Consider the following 21,138-nt stretch of genomic DNA (forward strand, 5'->3'; position numbering starts at 1 on the left):
TTACCCCTGAATCCTATATGACCCCAGGAGTCGATGACGGTGTCAAGCTGTCCTATTTGGTAGAAGAGCAACCCACGGCGCACCCCAGTCCCAGAAGGCGACTATTGATTCTCCACAGCAACTGCGCTCTCAGGTCCACCCGCCGGCTGCAAGGCATTAAGCATATGCTCCCAACGCTCCGCCATTGGTTCTTTGCAGAGCCCCACCGTCTCTTCCCTGCGTATGGCTGTCCACTCTGCCCGGGCCCATGCCTGAAAGGAGGAGGTCCACGCCTGCACGCTTGGTGGAGCACTCGCCTTGCAGCACCTCGTGAGGAGGCGCGTGACCACCACCATCCCCAGGTCTAAAAAGCGGTACAACGCCTTGTCTTTAGGCGGCCTCTTAAACTGGTGTAAAATGTAGTCTGGCCAGTCAAGGGTTATAGTGCGCCCAGTGCATCCGCGGAGCAGCTCGCGGATTACACTCCAGTAGGAGCCCAGCCTAGGGCAGCTCCATAAGAGAGGAAGGATGCCCGCATCTAACTCTCCGCACCTGGGGCAGGACGCATCCGCGCGGTGGAAATATCTATTGATGAGCGCAGGCGTGAGGTAGACCCTGTGAACAACATAGAGTTGTATCTGGCGGAAGCGCAGGTTTCTGGGGATGCGCACCGGGCTTTTAAGGATTCTTTCCCACTCCTTGTCCGATAGTTGCCTGCCCACGTCGCGTTCCCATTTGTATCCTCAACGACCCTCCAAACCAACGGACCAGGTGTTTGCCCCTTCCCATGACTTGTAGGTACTGCATGGTTAAATGTTGTTCAGGCTCTGATGCCATGTCACCCCACTTGGCTGTCATTTTCGCCACTATGGATCGATGCAACAGAAACACCCCCGGGGGAAGCCCGTCTTCTGAGACCAGCATCTTATACGCCACTAACACACCATCCCTAAAGAGGTCACCCAACGTCTGACTGTCCGCCTCTCTCCAGTGCTCTAGCATGGGTCGCGTAAGGACTCCTTCGCCTCCCAGAAAGCCTTCCAGAGGCACCGTAGGCGCATACGGGCGTACCCGTCGGGTAAGAAAAAAGACTCTGCGGAAGCACTTATACGCTACTGCCAGCAGCAGCGGGGTGGGTCTCGCAGGTGCCGCCAGGGGGTGAAAAAGCCTGGTGACTCATTCTAGTGAGTACGGCGGCTCAACTGTGGCGGTGTTATCCCTGCCCGCCAACCAGCGTGCAATCCATTGAAGCTGCGCAGCCAGGTAATAGTGCTCGAAACAGGGGGCGGCCAGCCCACCACTGTCCATTGGCAGAAACAACTTCGCAAGCGCCAACCAGTGCCTGGACGTGCCCCAGATAAAGTCCCTCAGCATCGCGTTGAGCGACAAGAAGGAGGCCGGTACATAAAGAGGCAAATTGACAAAGTAGTACAGGAGTCTGGGAGCATAACCATTTTGGTGAGAGCCACCCTGCCTGTTGTGGTCAGCGGGAGGGAGGACCAAAAACGTGTCTGGGATCTAAGCGCTGCCACCGCTTTACCCAGGTTGCCTTCAAAAAGGTCAGCTGGCTGCCTAAAGATCTGGATCCCCAGATACCTGAAGGTGTTGGCCTTCCATTGGACTCTCGTGTCTCCAAGACAGTACCCCGGGTCCTCTATCTCAGCGTTGAAGGCATAGAGGCAAGACTTGCCCGCATTTACCCTGAGCCCTGAGACAATCGCAAACTGCTCCAGCAAGTGGGCCAGCCCCTCCGGTATGTGCGTCACATCTTTTACGAACACCAGCAGGTCGTCCACATAAAGCGAGACCTGGTGGACCGCATCCCCCAGAGGAATTCCCGCTCCCAGTGACTGCCGCAGTACCGTCGCCAAGGGTTCCACAGCCAGCGCAAACAATAGCGGGGACAGGGGGCATCCCTGCCGAGTGCCCCGGCCTACCGCCACCGCTTCCGAAATATATGGGCCAAGCCTCACCCTAACCACAGGGTTTTTATAGAGGAGCTGAACCATCTGCATGAATCCCTCGCCAAGGTTGTAGCGTGAGAGCACCGCTGCCAGGTACCCCCACTCCAGGCAGTCAAAGGCCTTTTCCAAGTCTATTATTAGGCACCCCGCTTGGGGCATTCCTTTGTTGCTTCAGCCGCCACCCTAAAGAACCTCCTGAGATTCAGAGATGTGGATCTCGCCGGCACAAACCCATTTTGATCAGGGTGCACTAACTGAGGGACCACCACCGCAAGCCGCTCTGTAAGAATTTTCGCAAAGACTTTATAGTCTGCATTAAGCATTGCCAGCGGTCTGTACGAACCTAGTGCAGTGTGGTCCCTGTCTGGCTTGGGCAGGGAGACCAGGAACGCTTCCTGCATGGACAGAGGGAACAAGCCTTCATTTATAGCTGTGTTCTACAGCTGAAGGAGCAGGGGCGCCAAAATATCTCTGTTCGCCTTATAGTATTCGGCGGGTAGGCCATCCGGTCCGGGAGTTTTACCAGCTGCCATACCCCTGATTGCATCTCCTACCTCTTCCAATGTAAGGGGGCATTAAGCTCACCCCTGTGTTCCTCAGATGCCACAGGCAAGGTGACAGCATCCAAGAACTCGTCCATTGCCCGCCGGGGGCCAGTGCCGCGGGCCTTATATAGTTGCTTATAATGTTCTGTCAAAGCACGTTGAATTTTTCGCTGCGTATATACCATCTCCCCCTCCGCTGTGCACAGTGCCCCTATGGGGGTTCCACGCCCATCGCTCTGCACCAGCCAGGCTAGCAGCCGGCCAGCCCTGTCCACCCTGGCATGTGTCCTGGCTGTGTGCGCCGCATAGTTATGGCAGCGCAGCTTCTCCATAAGCTCTGCATGTTTAGTGCACAGGTCACTCAGCATGCGCGTGTGCTCACCCGTCCCCTCACCCTCCCTCTCATAGCTGAGGAGCTCCAACTCCAGTCTCGTCAAGGAGGCCGATAACGTTTTGAGTGTATTCCATGTGGCCCCCATACAGTGCCCATGAATAGTTGCTTTATGTGCCTCCCACTCCACCAATGCACTGTCCGCCGTCCCCTCCTTGGTCTCGAAATAAGCTAAAATAGCCGTGCCCAGTGAGGCACGGAACTCGGCATCCTCGAGCGCAGCAGGCTGAAGCCGCCACGTGGGCACGGGCGGGCGGTCTGCCTCCCAGCTGATCCGGAACCACAGGGGGTTGTGGTCAGAGTGTGTTCTCCCTAGGTATTATGTCTTGGTGAGGAGCGGGAGCAACGACTGGGTGCCTATTATCCGATCCAATCGGACATGCAGGTCATGGACTAGGGAATAGTAGGAGTACATTCTATCAGTGGGATGCTGCGTGCGCCAGAGGTCACACACCCCCCCAGTGCGCAAGCCAGTCCCTAAACTCTTGCGCATGAGATGTCACTGTCGCAGCTCGGAGGAGAGGGAAAGACCGGTCCAGGCGCACATCTAGTGCCATGTTAAAATTCCCGCCCACCAGCCAGGGGAGGCCAGCATACGGATTTAGGACGTGGTTCAGGTTCTCGAAGTAGGAGGGCTGGTCTGTGTTCGGGGCATAAAGGGATCCTAACAGAATCTCCTGACCGTTCAGTCTCCCCCACACTAGGGTGTACCTGCCCGCAGGGTCCACCAGCACATCCATATTATTAAAGGGGACACCCGCCCGTACCCAAATCAGAGTGCCACGCGCATGGGCAGTGAAGGTTGTACCGAATATCTGCCCCCTCTAGCGCCTGCACAGTTTATCTAGCTCAACCAGTGTCATATGTGTCTCCTGGAGGAGGGCAATCCCCACCTCGTGGCGCTGCAGGTATGAAAACACTGAATAACGGCGGGGCCGGGTGTGCATTCCGCGGATGTTCCAGGTCATTAGGTTTGTGTGCGTCATGTGTCTTGTCTTTTCGCACGCATGCAGGAGCAAGGGAGCGCTTCAGGAGGGGGCCTATGAGCGCCAGCGGGGAAAGAAAGGTCAGTGTGCCGCAACAGAAACATGTGAACAAACATAAACAGTATAACAAGAAGGGCGCGTCCCCGGTAGGGCATACGTCCAAACCTTAGCAAGATCCACCGCATAATAGTGGGTTAACTCAGCGCATTGCTGTCTGGGTGCGTGTGCTGCCAACAACCACATTACCCTACACCCCTGACTCATAGCGCCTGGTAGCATGGGAGGTGCTTTGGAATGTTTAGTACTTGCGACCGCACTGGGCCAGTGCGAGACCCCTGCAGGGGAGCCCGCTAGTGGAATAAACACATAGCTCCCGCTAACCCCGGCCCTGTAATAACACCCTCAGTCTAGCGGCCTCGCAATTTTCTCAGCAGTGCGAGCATATGTAGAGAAAAGCAAGCATTGCACATCAGCGCTCACATCAACAATATAAGAGATACTGCATAGTCTACTGCCAAGCCATCGGGTAGGGATCCTGAAACGTTCACCGCATGGTACATTACATAAGGAGGTTGGCTGTCTGTGGTGTTACCACTAGCATGACTATGTCCTCGGAAAGTACAGTTGACTGGGATGATGGGCCGCTCAAGTCCATTTCGCTACGTGTCTGTGAGGCAATTCGGACCCCGCCCTGCACTGTTCCCAGATTCACAACCGCTTCAAGTGCTTCCTGCCGCTCTAGCCGCATTTTCTACGGGCTGGGCGCTGCTGGACCATTACCCTGTCCACCACGGGCGCCTCGTTTCCTGCGTCTTCTCGATCTCTGCACTTGCCATTCACCTTCCTCCTCCGCACCCGCAGATCGTGTGCCCTTCCACTCCCCCGTTTCCTCCAGCCAGTCCCAGACGTCTGATGGCGCGTCGAAGAAACGGCCCCATACTTAGTAATCACGCGGAGACGAGAGGGGAACAGCAAGGAATACGGTAGTCCCAGTTCCCTCAGCTGCCTTTTCACCGCCAGATAAGTGCTCCTCCTTCGCCGCACCGTTGCCGTTTAATCCTGGAAAAACATCACACGGCTGTTCCCCACTGTCAGATTGTCCAGTTTCCTCGTTTCGCTCAGCACCACATCCCGGTCACGACAGTTAAGTAATTTGAAGAGAACCGGGCGAGGCTGAACTCCAGGTCGAGGCCTCTGCGCCGGCACCCTGTGCGCTCTTTCTACTACGAAGTGCGGGGACAGTACCCTCGGGGACAGCAGGTCCCGCAACCAGTTCTCCGTGTACCGCTCCGGGTCCTTCCACTCCTCTCCTTCCGGAAGCCCTACCACCCGAACGTTGTTGCGCCGAGAGCGCCCTTCCGCGTCCTCAATGCGATCTTCCAGCACGTGAACTCTGTCTGATATCTTGAAGCGCCGAAGTATGATTTTGCACCAAGGGTTGCAACTCTTGAAACTACTGGCGCTGCTCAGCGACTGACTCCGCCAGCTTGCGGTGGTCGGCGTGGAGTAGAGTAAAGTCCGACGTTACCTTGTCGATCCAGGCCTCCAGGGATACATTTGTTTGCTCCAATGTGGTGCCTATGCGCTCCACTGCTGCCAGCATGGAATCCATCTTGGCCGCGAGGGCCGTCGCCGGGCTCAGACCTTCACCCTGCGTTCCATTTGTCGAGCCCAGTCCATCGGCTCCCTGCTGCTTCTGCAGGGACTTCTCCCTGAGCCTGCCCATTGCTAGCTGTTACGCAGAAGGCATCCACACCTGCCGCCAGACGCTTGTCTCCCAACGCCAGGCCCCCACCAGAGTCCCAGATGGGAGGACTCCTCACCGTGCCAGTGTCACCAGTTGCGGCCTGAGAGGTCGTCGATCCGGATAGTGCGCCAGCTCTGGTCAGGCCCCAGCGCCCACCAGCCCACGTCCGCCCCGTGGGTGTCTCTTAACAGTTGACTGACCTGCACCAAGACTCTCAGCAGGGACGTGTCCCCTTCGTCTCTGCAGAGGCCTTTACACGAGTGCCCCCTCGTCGGCCAGCTACCGCTGCACCTCTTCAGTGTCTCCCGGCAGTACAGTTCATAGCACCGCAGCAACTGAATCCAGCTTGCCCTGTGCAGCCCCGGGCGCCCTCCGACTGCAGCGCCGATCCCGCACCAGGGGGGCAGCCTCCCAAGCAGCAGCACCAGCTAAAATGGCGCCAGTCTCAAAATGGCACCCAGGTCCAGTACGGCGATGTGTATTTACTCAGTTCTATCCAGAGGGTCGCAGCCCGAGGGCGCCAAGCCAGGATCTGCTCGTCTCCTCAGTCCACGCTGCACAGTGGCCCACGCAGTAGTTGTGCCAGCCCAGTGACGATCACCACAGCCTACCTCAGTCCTCTGGGTAGCCCCGCCTCGCGGCCTTCACCGATGCAGCTCCCGACCCCAGCCGCGCGCCCGGGCTCCGCTTCAATTTAGGGCAGTTCGGGCTCCGGGTCCCAGGCACAGGCCTCTCTGCACTGCCGCCGGTCCGGGGACCTCTGCCTGCAATTCGCCGCTCAGTCAACACCCACCACAAGCGGCTGTCCCGCAGCACTCCGTCCACCATCCGGGGCCGCCGCCCCCCGCCGTCACCACCCCGGCTCTTCAGGGGGATAGGTCACTGCCTCAGGTCCCTCTCCTCACTCGCTCAATTTTCCGCCTCCGCCGGGCATCCGTGTCTTGTCCATGGAGGCCGCGAGCCTCCGCTGCTCTATGCTCCACAGGGGGCGGCCCCAGTTCCAGGCCCGACCGGCCTCAGGAGCCGACGCACCCCCGGTCTGCGCGAGGCACCGCTAGTCGATCGCGGCCTACAGCCTTGCCTCCCGTGTCCGTCAGCAGCGCCGGAGCAGGGCTTGCAGGCCACCCAGGCTCAGAGCAGCACCCAGCGCCCCGCAGCGGTGTTCGGCAATTCCAACAGCCACCAGGCACGTTTCGCACCACTTCGTCTCGGGCCTCGGCGCATCCGCCCGCCGACTGTCTCCACTTCCTCAGCCGTGGGCTCTACTGCGGAATCCGCTGTGCTCCGCGGGCTCCCCGATGTGTCCCCACACCAGCTCCTTACAGCATGGGCTGTGAAAGCACCTCTGCAAGGTAGTTTTCAGGATAATTAGGGGCGTTCGCCGGAGCTCTACACAGACACGTCCGCCATGTTGGCTAGCTAGCCACGCCCCCTCGAACTGACTCTCATGAGTGACTCTGTCTAGTTTGCAACACTCTTATTTCGATCTGTTTTTTTTTGTTTAGTTGAAACTATTACTTCAGTTTCCTTCAGTTTATAGCAGTTATAAATCTTTTATTTCCAACTCCAAGAGATTTATATCCCTGAGATGAGCATTGCTGCATTTGTTTATCCAATAATCCTGTGACTTTGGAATTTGGTCTATCTTTAGGCAACAATGCAAATTAAGCCAACATTTTTTGGAAGATCGACTTAATTTCGTGGCGTTAGAGCATTTGAACCTACATTCCGTCAGGCAAAATGCAGCATTTGTGCTGATACCCATCCCAATGACAGACATATATAGAGCAGCAACATGGCTGCTCTGAATGCTTTTTGCAAACATTGCACTGTAAGTGCATAATGTGTAATAAATGAACTGCTTGCAACTTCTTTGCTTATAGCCTCTTAATGCAGATGCTGTATTTATCCCCCAGGGCCCTTACTTATCATTTGGTGTGCTACTCCATTGTGTTTCTGAAGAAATTAAGTGAATGTAGAGGTTGGTAATGCAAAGGTAAGGAGTAGTGGCTAAAGAGATGCTCTCACAAGATGGCATCCAAAATTCTTTAAAGTGACAGTACTTTCTGCAGAACATTTATCAAGACCTGTTCCGCCAGCCAGACAATTCTACACCTATTCTGAAGATAGGGAGATGAACTGCTAAGTGCACCGGTATCGTCCTGAATGAGTGGACTGTTTCTTGGATAAATGTCTTTGTGTAAAAGTTACGAAAATACAGTCTGCTTTTCTTATGTGCCTGCCTGCAAAGAGCAGGTATCTTGGAATAAGTTAGAACTAGAAACACATCTCAAACTTTGGTATATTTGTTAATTAAGAAGACCTGGCATGGGTGGGGTCTGCAGGGCGTGACCCCTGACCCCTCAAATTGCACCCACCAGGGCAGGAAGGAGAAATGTGCTAAGAAGCTGAAACCGGTGGGATGAGGAGCCTCAAATTAGATCAATAATGCACTTTTTATCGATTTACATTAGAGTAAGGATGAGAATAGGAAAGATGGGGTAGGGAGCGATGTAAAGTGGATTCAGAGAAGCGGGAGGGACAAGAGTAGAGGAGAGAAGCCAGGGGATCCGAGATGGGAATAAGGGGAGCAAGGAACGAGTGTGGGGGAGAGAGGGGGACACACACACACACACACACACACACACAGAGTAGAACCGAGGGGAGCAGAAACACGGAGCGGCAGGAAAGAGTATAGAAGGAGAGACACGAAGAAACAATCGGAAAACTGGAAAACAGTTGGCGATAGAGAGCAAGAAACAGAAGGAAAGAAAGAGTCAAGAATGTTAGAGAGGGTCACGAGGCGGGGGGGAGGGTCTGGGTGGAGGGGGTTGTAGAGAGAGGCAGACAGAAATAAGAAATAGAGTGCCAGGCATATCCCGCCTAGAAACGCCTGCAGGGGGTACATCAAGTACCAGCCCTGCTGCTCACACTCGATTATCAAGGCACAATTGGTAGCATTCCCTCTGTTTCTGTCACTAAAATGGGAATAAGGAGTCCAACCTAAACACATTACTTCTGAGACGGGCCAACGGTTGTGTGCTAAATGTCACAATGTGGTGTTTTATTGCAGAGTACTTTGTGTGAGGCGCAGATTGCAGCACAACAGAGTGTGCCTGAAAACAAACTTAACAGACTAGGTTGGATTTTACGAACACAGACGCAGTACCAAGGACTATCTATAAAGATGTTTATCAGATTAACAGAGGTGCGTGTTTAAAGTACACTCTGGCGTTTAGCAAAAGGGCAAAGGTTATACCAGACATCTGAGTAGAATGTGCACATGGAACCTTTGTTGTTAGGAGTTATGCTATTGGAGCAATATGGGATGTGTAATAGAATCTAAGCTTCTGATTTATGTTGGGAAATCTATAAATAAAGGTTTAAAAAATGAGGGGGCTGTGATGGGCCCCATCTAGGAGGGGGGTGACACCCCATTAATAGCGGCTCGAGAGCTGCACTGAACATGAGCGCATAAGAGGAGGCAGCAGGGCTTGGTCTGGACTCTGCTTGTATGAGAAGTCATGGAAAGGAACGCCTATCAACCCCCACCATTGCACCGCCCCACCACAGGACTATAGCTGTGAGACGTGAGGGGATGCCCAGCCACAGCTGCACCCTGGAAGCACACTTGAGGCCAGGGAAGGAATGCTGGGTTCAAAACTCGGCTGCCTGGCAAAGATTGCTTGTTTTTTTAACAACGGGAGAATTAAGCGGCTTGTCCAGAATCACAAGATGGCGAGTCGGGCCGGGATTGAAACCAGAGTCCCTATTTGCAAATTTAGCCCTTTAACCCATCAGGCCACACCAAGACGCCTTTGTTTTAGCAAAGAAGGTGAAAAACAGGGTCTAAAGTGAATGATGAAATACTTTTATATCCCAATGAAACAAAAAAAGCAGCGCCACCTTGATAACACGTTGCGATGGCTGTCCTGGAGGAACCGTGCGACATTGGCTTTCCCAGGATCTCTATAAAAAACAAGCATTGGCTGCGTGGAAATGAGATTGCACGCGCTTCAAGTTAAAAAAAACAAAAACATGCGAGTGGTGCGCGCGCAGAAGAGGTGAGTTATCGCGCTACAGATGGTGCCTGCTGCTGCGCGCGTGCTCGCAAGCTTCAGCCAACACAGAAAGTGTTGCCGCATTTTAAAATGCCCACTCACTAAAAGTCTTGCCAGGTCAGTGCTTGCGCTGGCTCAGGCGAGACCTAAAAAGGACCTTGATAAAAGTAGACCCTTCTTCAGGCAGATCTTTCTTGTTAAACTGCTCTGTGCTTTTGTTTATGATCGATGCATCGCTTTGCCACAAGCTAGATGATCAGTTTCCAGACGTTTATGCTCCTCAGATAATTTTAGCTCATGAACATGATATGATTTGGATATAATCTTACCTTTGATGGGGGTTACTTTTATTTTTGACAGTTAATTGAATTGTTAAAAAAATGTAGGAAGCAGAAACCTTGTTTTTACAACGACATGCAGATGTTTGCAGGTTTCTCTCCCATCATTCACCAATAAAAGCATTAACACTAGATGGCGTCATTTATTAGACAGTCGTTTTTCTAACTGACTTGAGTATGCTTGTTTAGCAAACATTAGTATGGTGGGGTAACATTTGCGGGATCCTGAAGATTATCCAAGTAGGGTTTTAAATCTAAACGCCCAACTTATAGACTTCGTCCTTGGAAAATCCTGATGGCTCTTGGCAGGTCAATGGACCTTTGCCACCTTTTGTTGATTGGAGCTGGAACAAAATCTTAAACTAAGCATATATCCTCGACAGTTAGAATTTCAAATGTTCAGTCAATGATGAGAGGTTGGTAAAGTTTTCGACCTCTTTATTTAGCTTAATGGATTAGTATTGTTTTGCCATCTTTATTCAAATTAGTTGATTTACAGAAATATCAGTAAAAGATTGATTAGTGACAGCATAAATGAATACACAGTGTTCCATAAAGGAAAACATCACTAAACTAGCTGGAGGACTTAGCCCATTGTAAGTAGAACCCAATTGGAAAAGAGCAAGACTGGGAATAAAAGAAGGACTTTCCATAAAGAGCTGTAATGGAAATTCAGCTGAGTTCCTTACAGCTTCAGTAGCAACCGTCCATGATAAAATGATCTCTGCACTAGCATTAATCAGGAAAAATGTATTTGATGAAAAGAAATGTCACCTTTAGCAGCAACTATTGGTAACAAGGTGAAAGATGAACTTTTCAGGAGAAGAGCTACATGGCACGGGAGATGGATTTGGATCTCATGGTCTCTAATCAGGAACTTTTTTAACTCTTACAAGGAGCACTTGTTATTATAAATCAAACAATGTATTGAAGCTCAATTAGGTATTGGCTTCTCTAGCCAATGGAAATTGCTTATCCAATATATTGTCAACTTCCGATGTCTCTTCTCCTGATTCCCACGGTAAGCATTCATGCCGCTATAGTGTTAAACATTGTTTCAGGACATAGTTACATGGAGGAAAGTCCTCAAAAGAACCCTCTTACCTAAGCTAAAAGATATGCTATGAGTTTCAGTGTGAAGACCAAGGCTTGTCAGAGATGCAGAGGCAAACTAGCAATAATACTCTGATGAAGCATACATAAAATGTCTAAATCATTATTTATTATTACAATCACAGCAAGTCTCATTGTTTTAAGGTAAATAACCTAACACCGGGTGAGTGAACTGAATGAAACACAAGTTTGAAGTCCGCACATTCTAAGCAAGTTGCTCGTACTTGGCAAAATATTTGAATAAACTTCTATTAAGCTGGGGTCGAGAGAGAGCGAGTGTATATTTAAGAATGATAGGTTAGTAAAAAAAATATATATATATATTGTTTCATAAACATTTTGTAAGCACGCTTTCCTCTACATATGAAGTTTTAATATATCTATTTGCAACATTAATAAGGATTCTTTCACATTATGAAATGGGCACATTTTGTCTGCGAGTCATTTTCTGTGTGAAAATATTTCTACAGCTTTTTAAACGCATTTATAAAGTGCAATTCTGAGATGGTCTGCAAGTCGAATTTATTTTCTAACTAATTTCCTCCACATTCAAGTCAACAATTTGTGTGTCTTGGGTGTTGTCATTGTGGCCACAGTTGTACTGACAAGCAGGTACCATGTGTTGCCTGTTCAGAGAGAGTGTTGTGAGCAGTGAGCTAAGAAACACACCCACTTAGTCATTGTTATTAGGAATAAGAAAACCATTCTGTAGAAGTGGGCCGTGCAGTTGAAACAAAATGGGAATTTAATCTCTTAATCTCCAAAAACCTATTGGTAGCTGAGCAAAATCAGTTTTTGACACTAATAAATATTTTTGACTATCTCTCTTTATTTCCTAGCCAATTTGGTAAATGCACGTTTCTGTTTCTATTGAAATATTTATTTTCAGTAGGGTGTGATGCGCATATTAGATGCTGGAGTATGATAAAAACTGCAATAAGCCTGCTGAGCCTCCTGGTGAAAGTAAACAACTAAAGGTCTCAGACATGCCCGATATGTTCATGTGGATGATTATTCTTTCAGGTGTGTATAGAATCCACACGGACCCTTCCTAATGGCATCCAACATGCCACAACACATCTTATCCAGGGCCTGAAGGAATATCCAGGGACTGAAGAAATATGATCGCAAGCCAGTACAGATGCAACTCCAGTCGTTCTCTTTGCTTTTCCTCATCTGCAGCGCCAGCTGCGTCATCCTTTAGTGCAATCACAACCAGCACTAATGGCTATCTCGCTGACAAGCTCATCATCTTTGGTGGTTCTCAGTACATCCACAACAGGACACTATAAGACTAGTGGCAAAGAAGTATAAAAAAGAAAGAACAAAGCAACAGGACCTATATGTCTATAAAACCATATTCTGGAAGAAGATCCATGTATCCATCGGGACCATCCCAACCCTGCTCCAATTTAAGAATTTAAATGAATACATTTCAGAAAGAGCTGAAGATGCACCTCTTCTTTACGATACAGTAAAAGTACACTTTTGCACCCAGTAGCCCTCTCCAATCACTTGTCTGCTAGGCTAGGTTTTAGCTGTACATAATCTTATTTAGCTTTCTTTAGGACCCATACTCGAAATATGTCTCAGAAAAATTTGTTTTCAAATCGGTCATTCATAAAAGGAACCTAACTTTCGAGTAATTTCCTGTTCCGTTTGTTTCAGCAATTAAAACCACACCATCTGCATAGAGTATAACGGAAATAACAAGGTAACAAATGTTTAGCGTATCCTGGATTAATTGCCTTTAAAGCACTTTCCAATGCATGTGTTTATTAAATGTATTGAAAAGTTGTTAAGTGCACACCCTGCTGTACGGCTTTGACCAGCATAAAGTCCTTTGAACGCTGCCAGTTTTGGCGAAACGTGATACTTTCTGACAAATCAGTATGAAAATGACGTGAAAAATCAAAAATGTCCTCTCTAGTTTTCTTAAAAGCGAGGCTAGATGACCACTTGGTCCTGTTAACACAATCAAATGCCCCAAGGTCCACCATACACTTAACGCTTAAACATTGCTCTACAGTTCCTAAGCCACTCCTAAAACTATATTGCCTATCTATTAAAATGTTTTTATCTGAGGCCCAGGTTAGAATCTTGTCCATTATGAATCTTACTGCAATTTTGACATAGTCACTCAAAGATATTTGGCGGTGTATCAGACCTCCCCCTTTCTTGAAAATTGGAATAGGAGAACTAGACTTGGAGCCGGGGGGTTTAGAAAAGTTACTTGCCGCATGTAAAACAGTAATATTGACTGGAGCCCACAATTCAACATTATATTGAAATAAATACATAGGAATCCTAGCTGATTCAGATGCCTTGTTAGAAGTGCTTTCCTCAATGGCTTTAACTGTCTCCTCCGGGCTAAATGCTAACCACTACTTCATGGTGAAAAATGAAGAGCTACCGTCAACAACTAATTCTTCACAGTAGATCTTGCTGAAGTGGTTAACCCACACATCTGCTGGATCTAAATCCATCCACATGCCATTGTTAGCTAAAATAAGAGCTATTAATAACTTTCTCTGAAAAACATTGGTCTTTAGGGACCCAACATCCCACAACCCTTTCTTAAACAGCAGCTTTTTGGGCCGTCACAGCTATCTTGTATGCGTTTACTTTTTTAAAATCGGGGTAGGGAGTGGGGGATAGTTAAAGGCAGTATGTTGCAGCTGGCGAGTATGCGTTTATCAAATGAATTAAACCTCTGCTCAAAAGGTTTCCCACGCTTAGGCAGAAACAAAAGGTCATTAACAGTGATGCTTATATTTTCGTACACTGCATGCATTGAATAATCATTATTAACCCCCTGAAGGCACTGCATTATATTTTTGTGCATACGCTACAGTAAAACAAATGTTACTTTTTCAGGGTCCACCATTTCGGGGTTCAACTGTCTTTTGTTGTCCTTAGTTGTGTACTCCAAGACCTCTGGAAGGTGTGGAGTGAACAGCAGAACTAAAAACCCTCAATACTGAAAGGAAGATGACTAACTAAAACCTTACAGTTTATATTTTGATTCCTGAAGATACTAGAAACATGAATATAATCAGTAGTGATGTGACTTCCCCTAGTGTCAAAAGTTGGTATATTGATGTTGTCAAAATAAATACATTTGTGGGGGTTATAGACATTATTCATAGCTAAAACCTTAAGGAGGGTCTCCTCTTGCCATGATAGTTTATATACTTAACTGTGTAATTTAATGAAAACATAATCCAATTCAGAATCTGTATTAACATAGTTTGAGATTGAAATATCCAGCCGAGATTGCAGGCACCTCCTTGCTAGAAAGGGATGCTTCAAATAGTAAGATTACGTTTAAAATTTGTGCCGCTTTTGTGCATATTTGATACTGCCTGGCTTATATCTTGTCATTGGCACTTTCCTACATGTGCAGAACAAAGGATATTACTCCAAGATCTACTGTGGAGAGAGGCCTAAAAAGCGTGTGCATTAATGCCCCCATCAAAGAAAGGAAGTTCCTCTATAAAATGAGAGTTCTTCTTCCCTCGCAGAGTCATTAATAAACTAAACAATATTTAATACGTGCGAAGTGCCCGTAAGAACAGGGTTAAAGAGATGGGCCTAAAATGCATGGTTAAACCCTATTTAACATGATCAGACCACAGGCTGATGAACGGCTAACATGTTTCATTGCCTAAAAGAAATCTGCAGCAATTTCACCAGGGCAAGAGGAGCAGATGTTAACCCAACAGTACATTGCACCTAATGGGGAAGGGGAAACCAAACAAAAAAAGTGATCAGTACAATATCCATAACCAACATCTTGTGACGTGCAAGTGCGTCAAATGGAAGTGGAAAATAGTTTTTCAGTTTATAGTCGCCACCTTGCCACCAGGTGAAGGCCTGCCAGTGATTACAATTTTTTTTTTCAATCGATGAGTCTTTTTGCAAGTACACTCCTAAAACACAAATGATCACACTTAATCAGGGCCCATCAAGGACCAATATGCCTTACACCACAAGGCTCCCATTTACCTTGCCCAGAAATTGACAATTTCCGGAGGATCTAGGTCCTCTAGGGGGGCCGACAACCTACTTCTAAAACCTCAAAGATTCAACAAAAAGAAAACATATAACCGAACCTTTTCTGGAATGGCACCTAGGATTTGGAATTATCTTCCCCCGGAAAACCAGATTGAACTCTTCCACTGTCTCATTCAAAAAGGAAGTAAAAGCGATCCTCATGGCAAAATTTACTTGACTAGACGCTAAGCAAATCCGATGAACAATATTTCCCGCTTTGGAGGGTCTATCCGTTCTCCCTAGGCACGATATCCTGCCATGGGATTTAAGAAATCGAGATACTCACGTTAAGCTCTCTACCACTGTTCCTGAGCTTTGTTTTTAATGTTATCCCATGTTATCCCACATTTTGTACTTTGCACTCGTACTATTGTCCCTTGCTCATGTTACCCCTCCCTTAGTACCTGTATAATCTGTCATACTTTTCCCCATGTATTATGCAACTTTGATTACTGGAAAGCGCTCTGATATCCGCAAGGATCTTGTTTGCGCTCTATAAAACTTTCAAAATAAATAAATAAAAACATGGATCATAACCACAGGGCCCAAAAACTGGTCATGTGCTTGGCGAAAAAAATTTCCTGAAAAATTAATAACCGCCAGTCTAGTACAGAAAAACCCACCAGCATGGAGAAGAAACAACGAGCCTCCTTTCAGGGCTTGCTGTAAATGGTCAACTCTAAACTCATATTACTGTGAAAAAAACTAGATTGGATTGTGCCCATGGGAAGAGAAACTGGTCATATATTAAGTGGTAGTATTAGAAACCAGGATAGCCACCAACATACAAAGACACCATCTTGGGTAGAACATACTATAAGAGATACAAAGCCATTCAGGTGGAAAAATGCATTCATGAGAAAGACCAGCCTCTGCTTAGGGCCCCCCGTGTGAAAGATATGCAGTAGCTAACTGATATTAATATATAAGGCAACCAAAACCGAAAACTTTCTTTCCTTGAGTAATAGTACCTGCAAACAACCTCATTGAATGCCTGCCTGGTGAGTGCAGCAGCATAAAAGGGCTACCTCGTATGCGGTGTTGCTGTAGAAAGTTCAGCATCCGGGTGTGCACATCAAACGGCAGCAACCCCAGAGCTAAAATACTCTACCTCCGCGTTCCATCTCACCATACCACTGGAATGCTACAGCATAGATTAGCAGAGCTCCATGTTTGGAGTATGCTTTTGACAAAATGACCACCTGCTGTATATATGGCTGTGGAGACACACAACATTATTTGTCTGAAGCTCTGCCAAAACCGATAATAACATTACAATCCAACGAATTGCTGCAAAGAGGCCTCCTGCAGTATTGAAAAAAATTAATAGAACTAGTCACAGTGACCCATTTATTATCAATGGATCTGCCTATCCATCTAAGTGCTACAGCTTCACACACAGTAAAAAAAATAGAACTATTTGCTGTGGACAATTTATCTGAAGGCCTTCAAGGCTGTTGTCCAACTAAGTGCTACAGCATCACGCACAGTCCTAGGAAGGGGCGGTGAGGGAGAGAAAAAAGAAAATAGGATCCAAGTGATTAGTAAGGTGGCCTGTAAAACGTATTACAATTTCATTAACCACATTCCTAAAAGGCCTAGACCCCTAATAAAAGGAGTTTTGTACCTTGTGCTTTATCACCAGATCATTCAATCTTGTTTTATCATTCTACTTGGAATACCTCCACCAAGCTACTTTTCTTGTAAGAGTCTCCTTTGCTCCCTCAAGTCTCTGGTGTAGACGTTCAAGCACTGTGCATCTAAATTCCAGAGGGCCATGGTGTATGTGCTTGTGTGTTGAACCAATTTAGTTGTCAGTCTCCTGGCCTTGAGGGTGCTAATATGTTATTGGATCCAGATGTTAACCTTTCCACTGATTAGCCCTATGTAGAACAAACCACATGGGCAATCTGTATATTACAAAACAGGAATTGCAATCGCTCATTCTATTTTAACTGCACTCGTCCAGTTTTCAATGTTACCTGTTCGGACAGTGATGTAAGTTTACATACACTATACACTATACCCACCACAAGGATAAGGAAGGGCCTTTGATTGTAGGGAGCGTCTGAATATGCATGTTTCCCATCCTGGTGTGCACAATTTTGTCCCTGAGGTTAGAGGCTTATCAGAATGCAAATTGGGAGCGGAAATATTCTGTAGCAGGTGCCAGACTTTGTCTTCTAAAAATTTGCCAGATTATTCACAAAGGATCAAATGACATGACAACAGTGATGCACTCAGACTTTTGTTTGGGATGCGTCTCTTGAGTTTGAGAGAGAGGAGTGTTTGGGCTTGTTTTTGTGTTCTGTTGATTACTTGTCTGGAGTATGTTCTCTCCGCTTGCCAGCTTCATCCTGTGTCTGAAAGTTGGCCCACGAGAAGATATCCCTTAAAGCTCTAGGAAGATAAGATGTATAATATAACAGGGAGTTCTTGTGGGTAGTTTTCTGGTGGACTACTGTCATTAGGCGTAATCTTTGGCAGTAATGTCAAGATACAAATATGTAATGGATTCCCTACTGATGTTTCAGGTGAAATGATTGTGGATCGAGACTGTTCAGCCATTCCAAGTAGCATCACGCCAGTGTGCGTAGTATCATGATACTCTGCATACTGACGCGAGTCTACTGCTGGATTATGCCATTGGAAGCTAATATTAGATACTACATAAAGCCATGAAGGTTATTTGGGAACCTCTTATCAAGAGATCTGATAGAAACTTCACTTGGATGAATTAAATCTTTTAAGCTCTGAAGAAGCGAAACAATTTCCCAAAACACGTGTTGGCTGTCTAATCCACTACAGGTTGATGAAGATTTGTAACCCAATATATGATGTTATCCGAAAACGATTAACATCCAAATTGAAAATGAACTCTTTCAAGTGTCCGCAAAAAGGACGTACAATAAAATAATGTGTTTCTAACATGGCAACATAGATTCAAAGCAGGCTAGGTGCAAAGGTTGCAACCATAGAATTCCTGAACGCCAACAAATATAATTGGTCTTTGAATTGAACCTGGGTATTTTTAAATTAAAAGACCCAATTATATTTGTGTGCGTCCTAGACGGAAGTGAGCAGTGTCAAAAGCATCCGAAAGAGATGCTACAGAAAAGAAAGTAACTTTCTTTGGTAGCATTCATTTAATTTTGTTATACTTTTGTTTGTGTTCGCTTCACACTACACAAACAAGCAATGGCAAATCCAATAACACGTGGTACTAGCGAATGCTTGTTAAAATATTGTTTACTTGCTTGTCATATTACTGTTCACCTGTTAACAGCCTTGATGTTTTGGCCCCTTCACTTAGTGGTAAGAAGGTACGCGCCGTCTTGGCAGCTGCATTGATTTGAAATGCATGATCTAAATTGTTAATCGTGATAGTGATACACATTTTAAAAGAACTCTTATTTCTATTATTTTCAGGCTGACGAGGAGCAGGATGTGGAGGAACCTCCTCCAGACCTAAGGTAAGAGCTGCCCTGAGTTTTCAACTGCAGAGTTTGATATGTGTTGCATTTTACTAGAATCAGTAGATATCCACTCAGTTTGGCGCACTCCTTACTTGTCTCAGAAGGTGGGAATGGACTATTTTCCTGTTGATTGTAAAGAAAGATGCGCTACTCCAATGAAAGCTTACTTTAGCCCAGTGATGGTGAGATTTTTGTATGTTCCCAGATTCTGGTTGGTTTGGTATCGAATGTGAATGTTTAGCAATATAATTCGCAATCATATTTTTTGCGATGTTTTTAATTTCTGCTAATAGAATTGAGAAGTGATCCTTCAAGGAGTTCTGGTACCTAATTAAGTTTTGTGCTGGAGGTTCGAGCTGTTGGTGGTCCACATAGCTTAGATTGTTCTGTGTTATGTTGGCACCCATATGGTATTTCATTTCCTCTGCTACTCCTCCCATATAGGTTTTCCCCTCTGATCGTCTCTAATACGCCCGCTATTATGTCCTAAAGATCATTAAAATTACAGTTGTGACAGGTATTGGTTTTGTCAGCGCTATACACTTACCCTGAAAAGACTCTGAACAGTACACCAGTTTAGAAAGATATGATCACGACCTTCAGAACAACAAAAAAATACACTATTCTTTTAAGTGCATTGATCTACCCAGCTGTGCTCTAGAAGTGCAGTCTCTTGTGACACAAGGGGTAGTACATCTCCATTTCAGTGGACGTTCTATCAATGTTTATTCTGCAGGGAATCTCTGAGTTTTAGAAAGGAGGGTGCACAACTCAGACTAACTGAATTTATACAGCAGTTAATCAATAAAACTTGGCTATACTGTTACTGTAAATAGAGTTCCAGCATGCTGGGCCATAAAGCCTGTCAATGCAAGTTTATTGGATGGTTTCTACGTACTGTCACAGTCTGGTATAAACGCTCTTGCGTTGTCTATTTGTTCAAGAGGTTCCATTCTTTAGCCAAGTCATTTTGTTAAAGTTAATGATTAGTTATCATATTTGTATGTGTTTGTGGGTATGTTACCATTACCTGGGAGTAACATTGGGAGTCAATAAATCACAAGTAAGTTTGTAGTCTTTTACTTAAAAGAACATATTTTCACAGGTACATCACTTTTAAGTGTCCTAATCTTGGTAAATATATATACATATACAAACACCATAAAACGACAGTGATATGGTGATGTTGAAAATATCAGTTTAAACGTAATTCAGTAAACTCCAGAAACTTAACTCGCTCCCGACATGTACAGTGATGTCATTAATTATGTCATTTCAGTTGTCACCGGTGATATTAATGATCAATGGTGTCATAGAACATGTCATGAGTGTTGTAATATGTATGGCCATAAGCAGTGCATGGCGAGGGTGCGAGTTTTAGTTTCTTGAGTTAACTGTAACTGGTACATCTCAGTGTTTTGTGGTTGAAAATGTTCCGTTTAAACTGACATTTTCACCTAACTATGCCAGTTTAACCTTTTGTTTTTTTTTCAGTGAATTTCTAAGGTTTTATTTTTAATATGAAGCAAAATATTACCATACCTAACTATAACGGCACCTTAATCTTTGTTTTTCTCAGTGAATTTTAGGGGGTTTTCACTTGAAGTTAGATTTTATTGAATATGGAACTGTCAGAACGCCTTTCAAAGGGCCCCAGGGCATGAAGCCTTTTACTCCTGATGTCTCGGGCCCCACCTACTATAGATCCTGAGCAATTCGACCAAGTACCCGTTCTGCACTCGACTTACAGTGGTAGCTGTCGATGAGCAGTCAAAGGGTTCTTCTGGGCTGGGGAGAGTGTAGATACAGGTGAGGGAACACTACGCATAACTCAAATTGAACAAAGAACTAACACTAAATCAATGTCCAGTCAAAAATTTACTTTTATAAGGAAAATAAGTATTTTATTTCTAACTCTACACCTTGAAAGGAATAGCAACAATTATGGGCAACCACACAATCCCCTTGAGGCCAGGGCTCTGGTACTTGTCAGGCAAATACCTTTACCACCCTCTTCCTTATAATGTGGGTAGGGTTATTCCCCATTCACTGTTTGTTCCACCCAGGGAATGCTCAGTAATAGGCCGTACTCAGGAGTTCCTCTTTGACTCTTTAAGAATTAGTCAAAAGGGGCTATGGTACTTCAGCACTTCAGCAGTGATTCCCCTGGGGTACCACAGGCCCAGATCAAGTCTTACCCGCTCAGGTGGTATAGAAGCGATGACTGCTTGTCCCACCAATCGGAGCTCCTTCTGCTTCGCAAAGACGAGGTAAGACCCTTTTCCCCTCAAGTAGGGGGGTGGAGGGGAGTCAATCCTACAGCTCCTGACTGGACCTCAGCAAGAGTGTGACGTCTCAAACTGCGTCCTTCACAGTCCTCAGGGTAATCAGTCAGGTGCAGGTCTTGGTGTGCAGGCTTGACCCACCGGTCACAGCTGCAATCTTCTGTCTAGATAATGACCTGAACTTCCAGCAATGTTGG

At 46.5% G+C, this 21,138-nt stretch overlaps 1 protein-coding gene across 1 annotated transcript in view; it reads left to right on the forward strand.

Annotated features, from left to right (window-relative positions):
* TMEM131L (transmembrane 131 like) overlaps window positions 1-21,138 on the forward strand; it is a 673,742-nt gene that overhangs the window by 159,160 nt on the left and 493,444 nt on the right. Inside the window, exon 3 of the mRNA XM_078676947.1 lies at window positions 18,610-18,653. Within this exon, the coding sequence (XP_078533073.1) occupies window positions 18,610-18,653 (44 nt within the window). The remainder of the gene's footprint in view (window positions 1-18,609; window positions 18,654-21,138) is intronic.

This window comes from Lissotriton helveticus, chromosome 2_1, assembly GCF_964261635.1.
Source record: "Lissotriton helveticus chromosome 2_1, aLisHel1.1, whole genome shotgun sequence".
Lineage (NCBI taxonomy): Eukaryota > Metazoa > Chordata > Amphibia > Caudata > Salamandridae > Lissotriton > Lissotriton helveticus.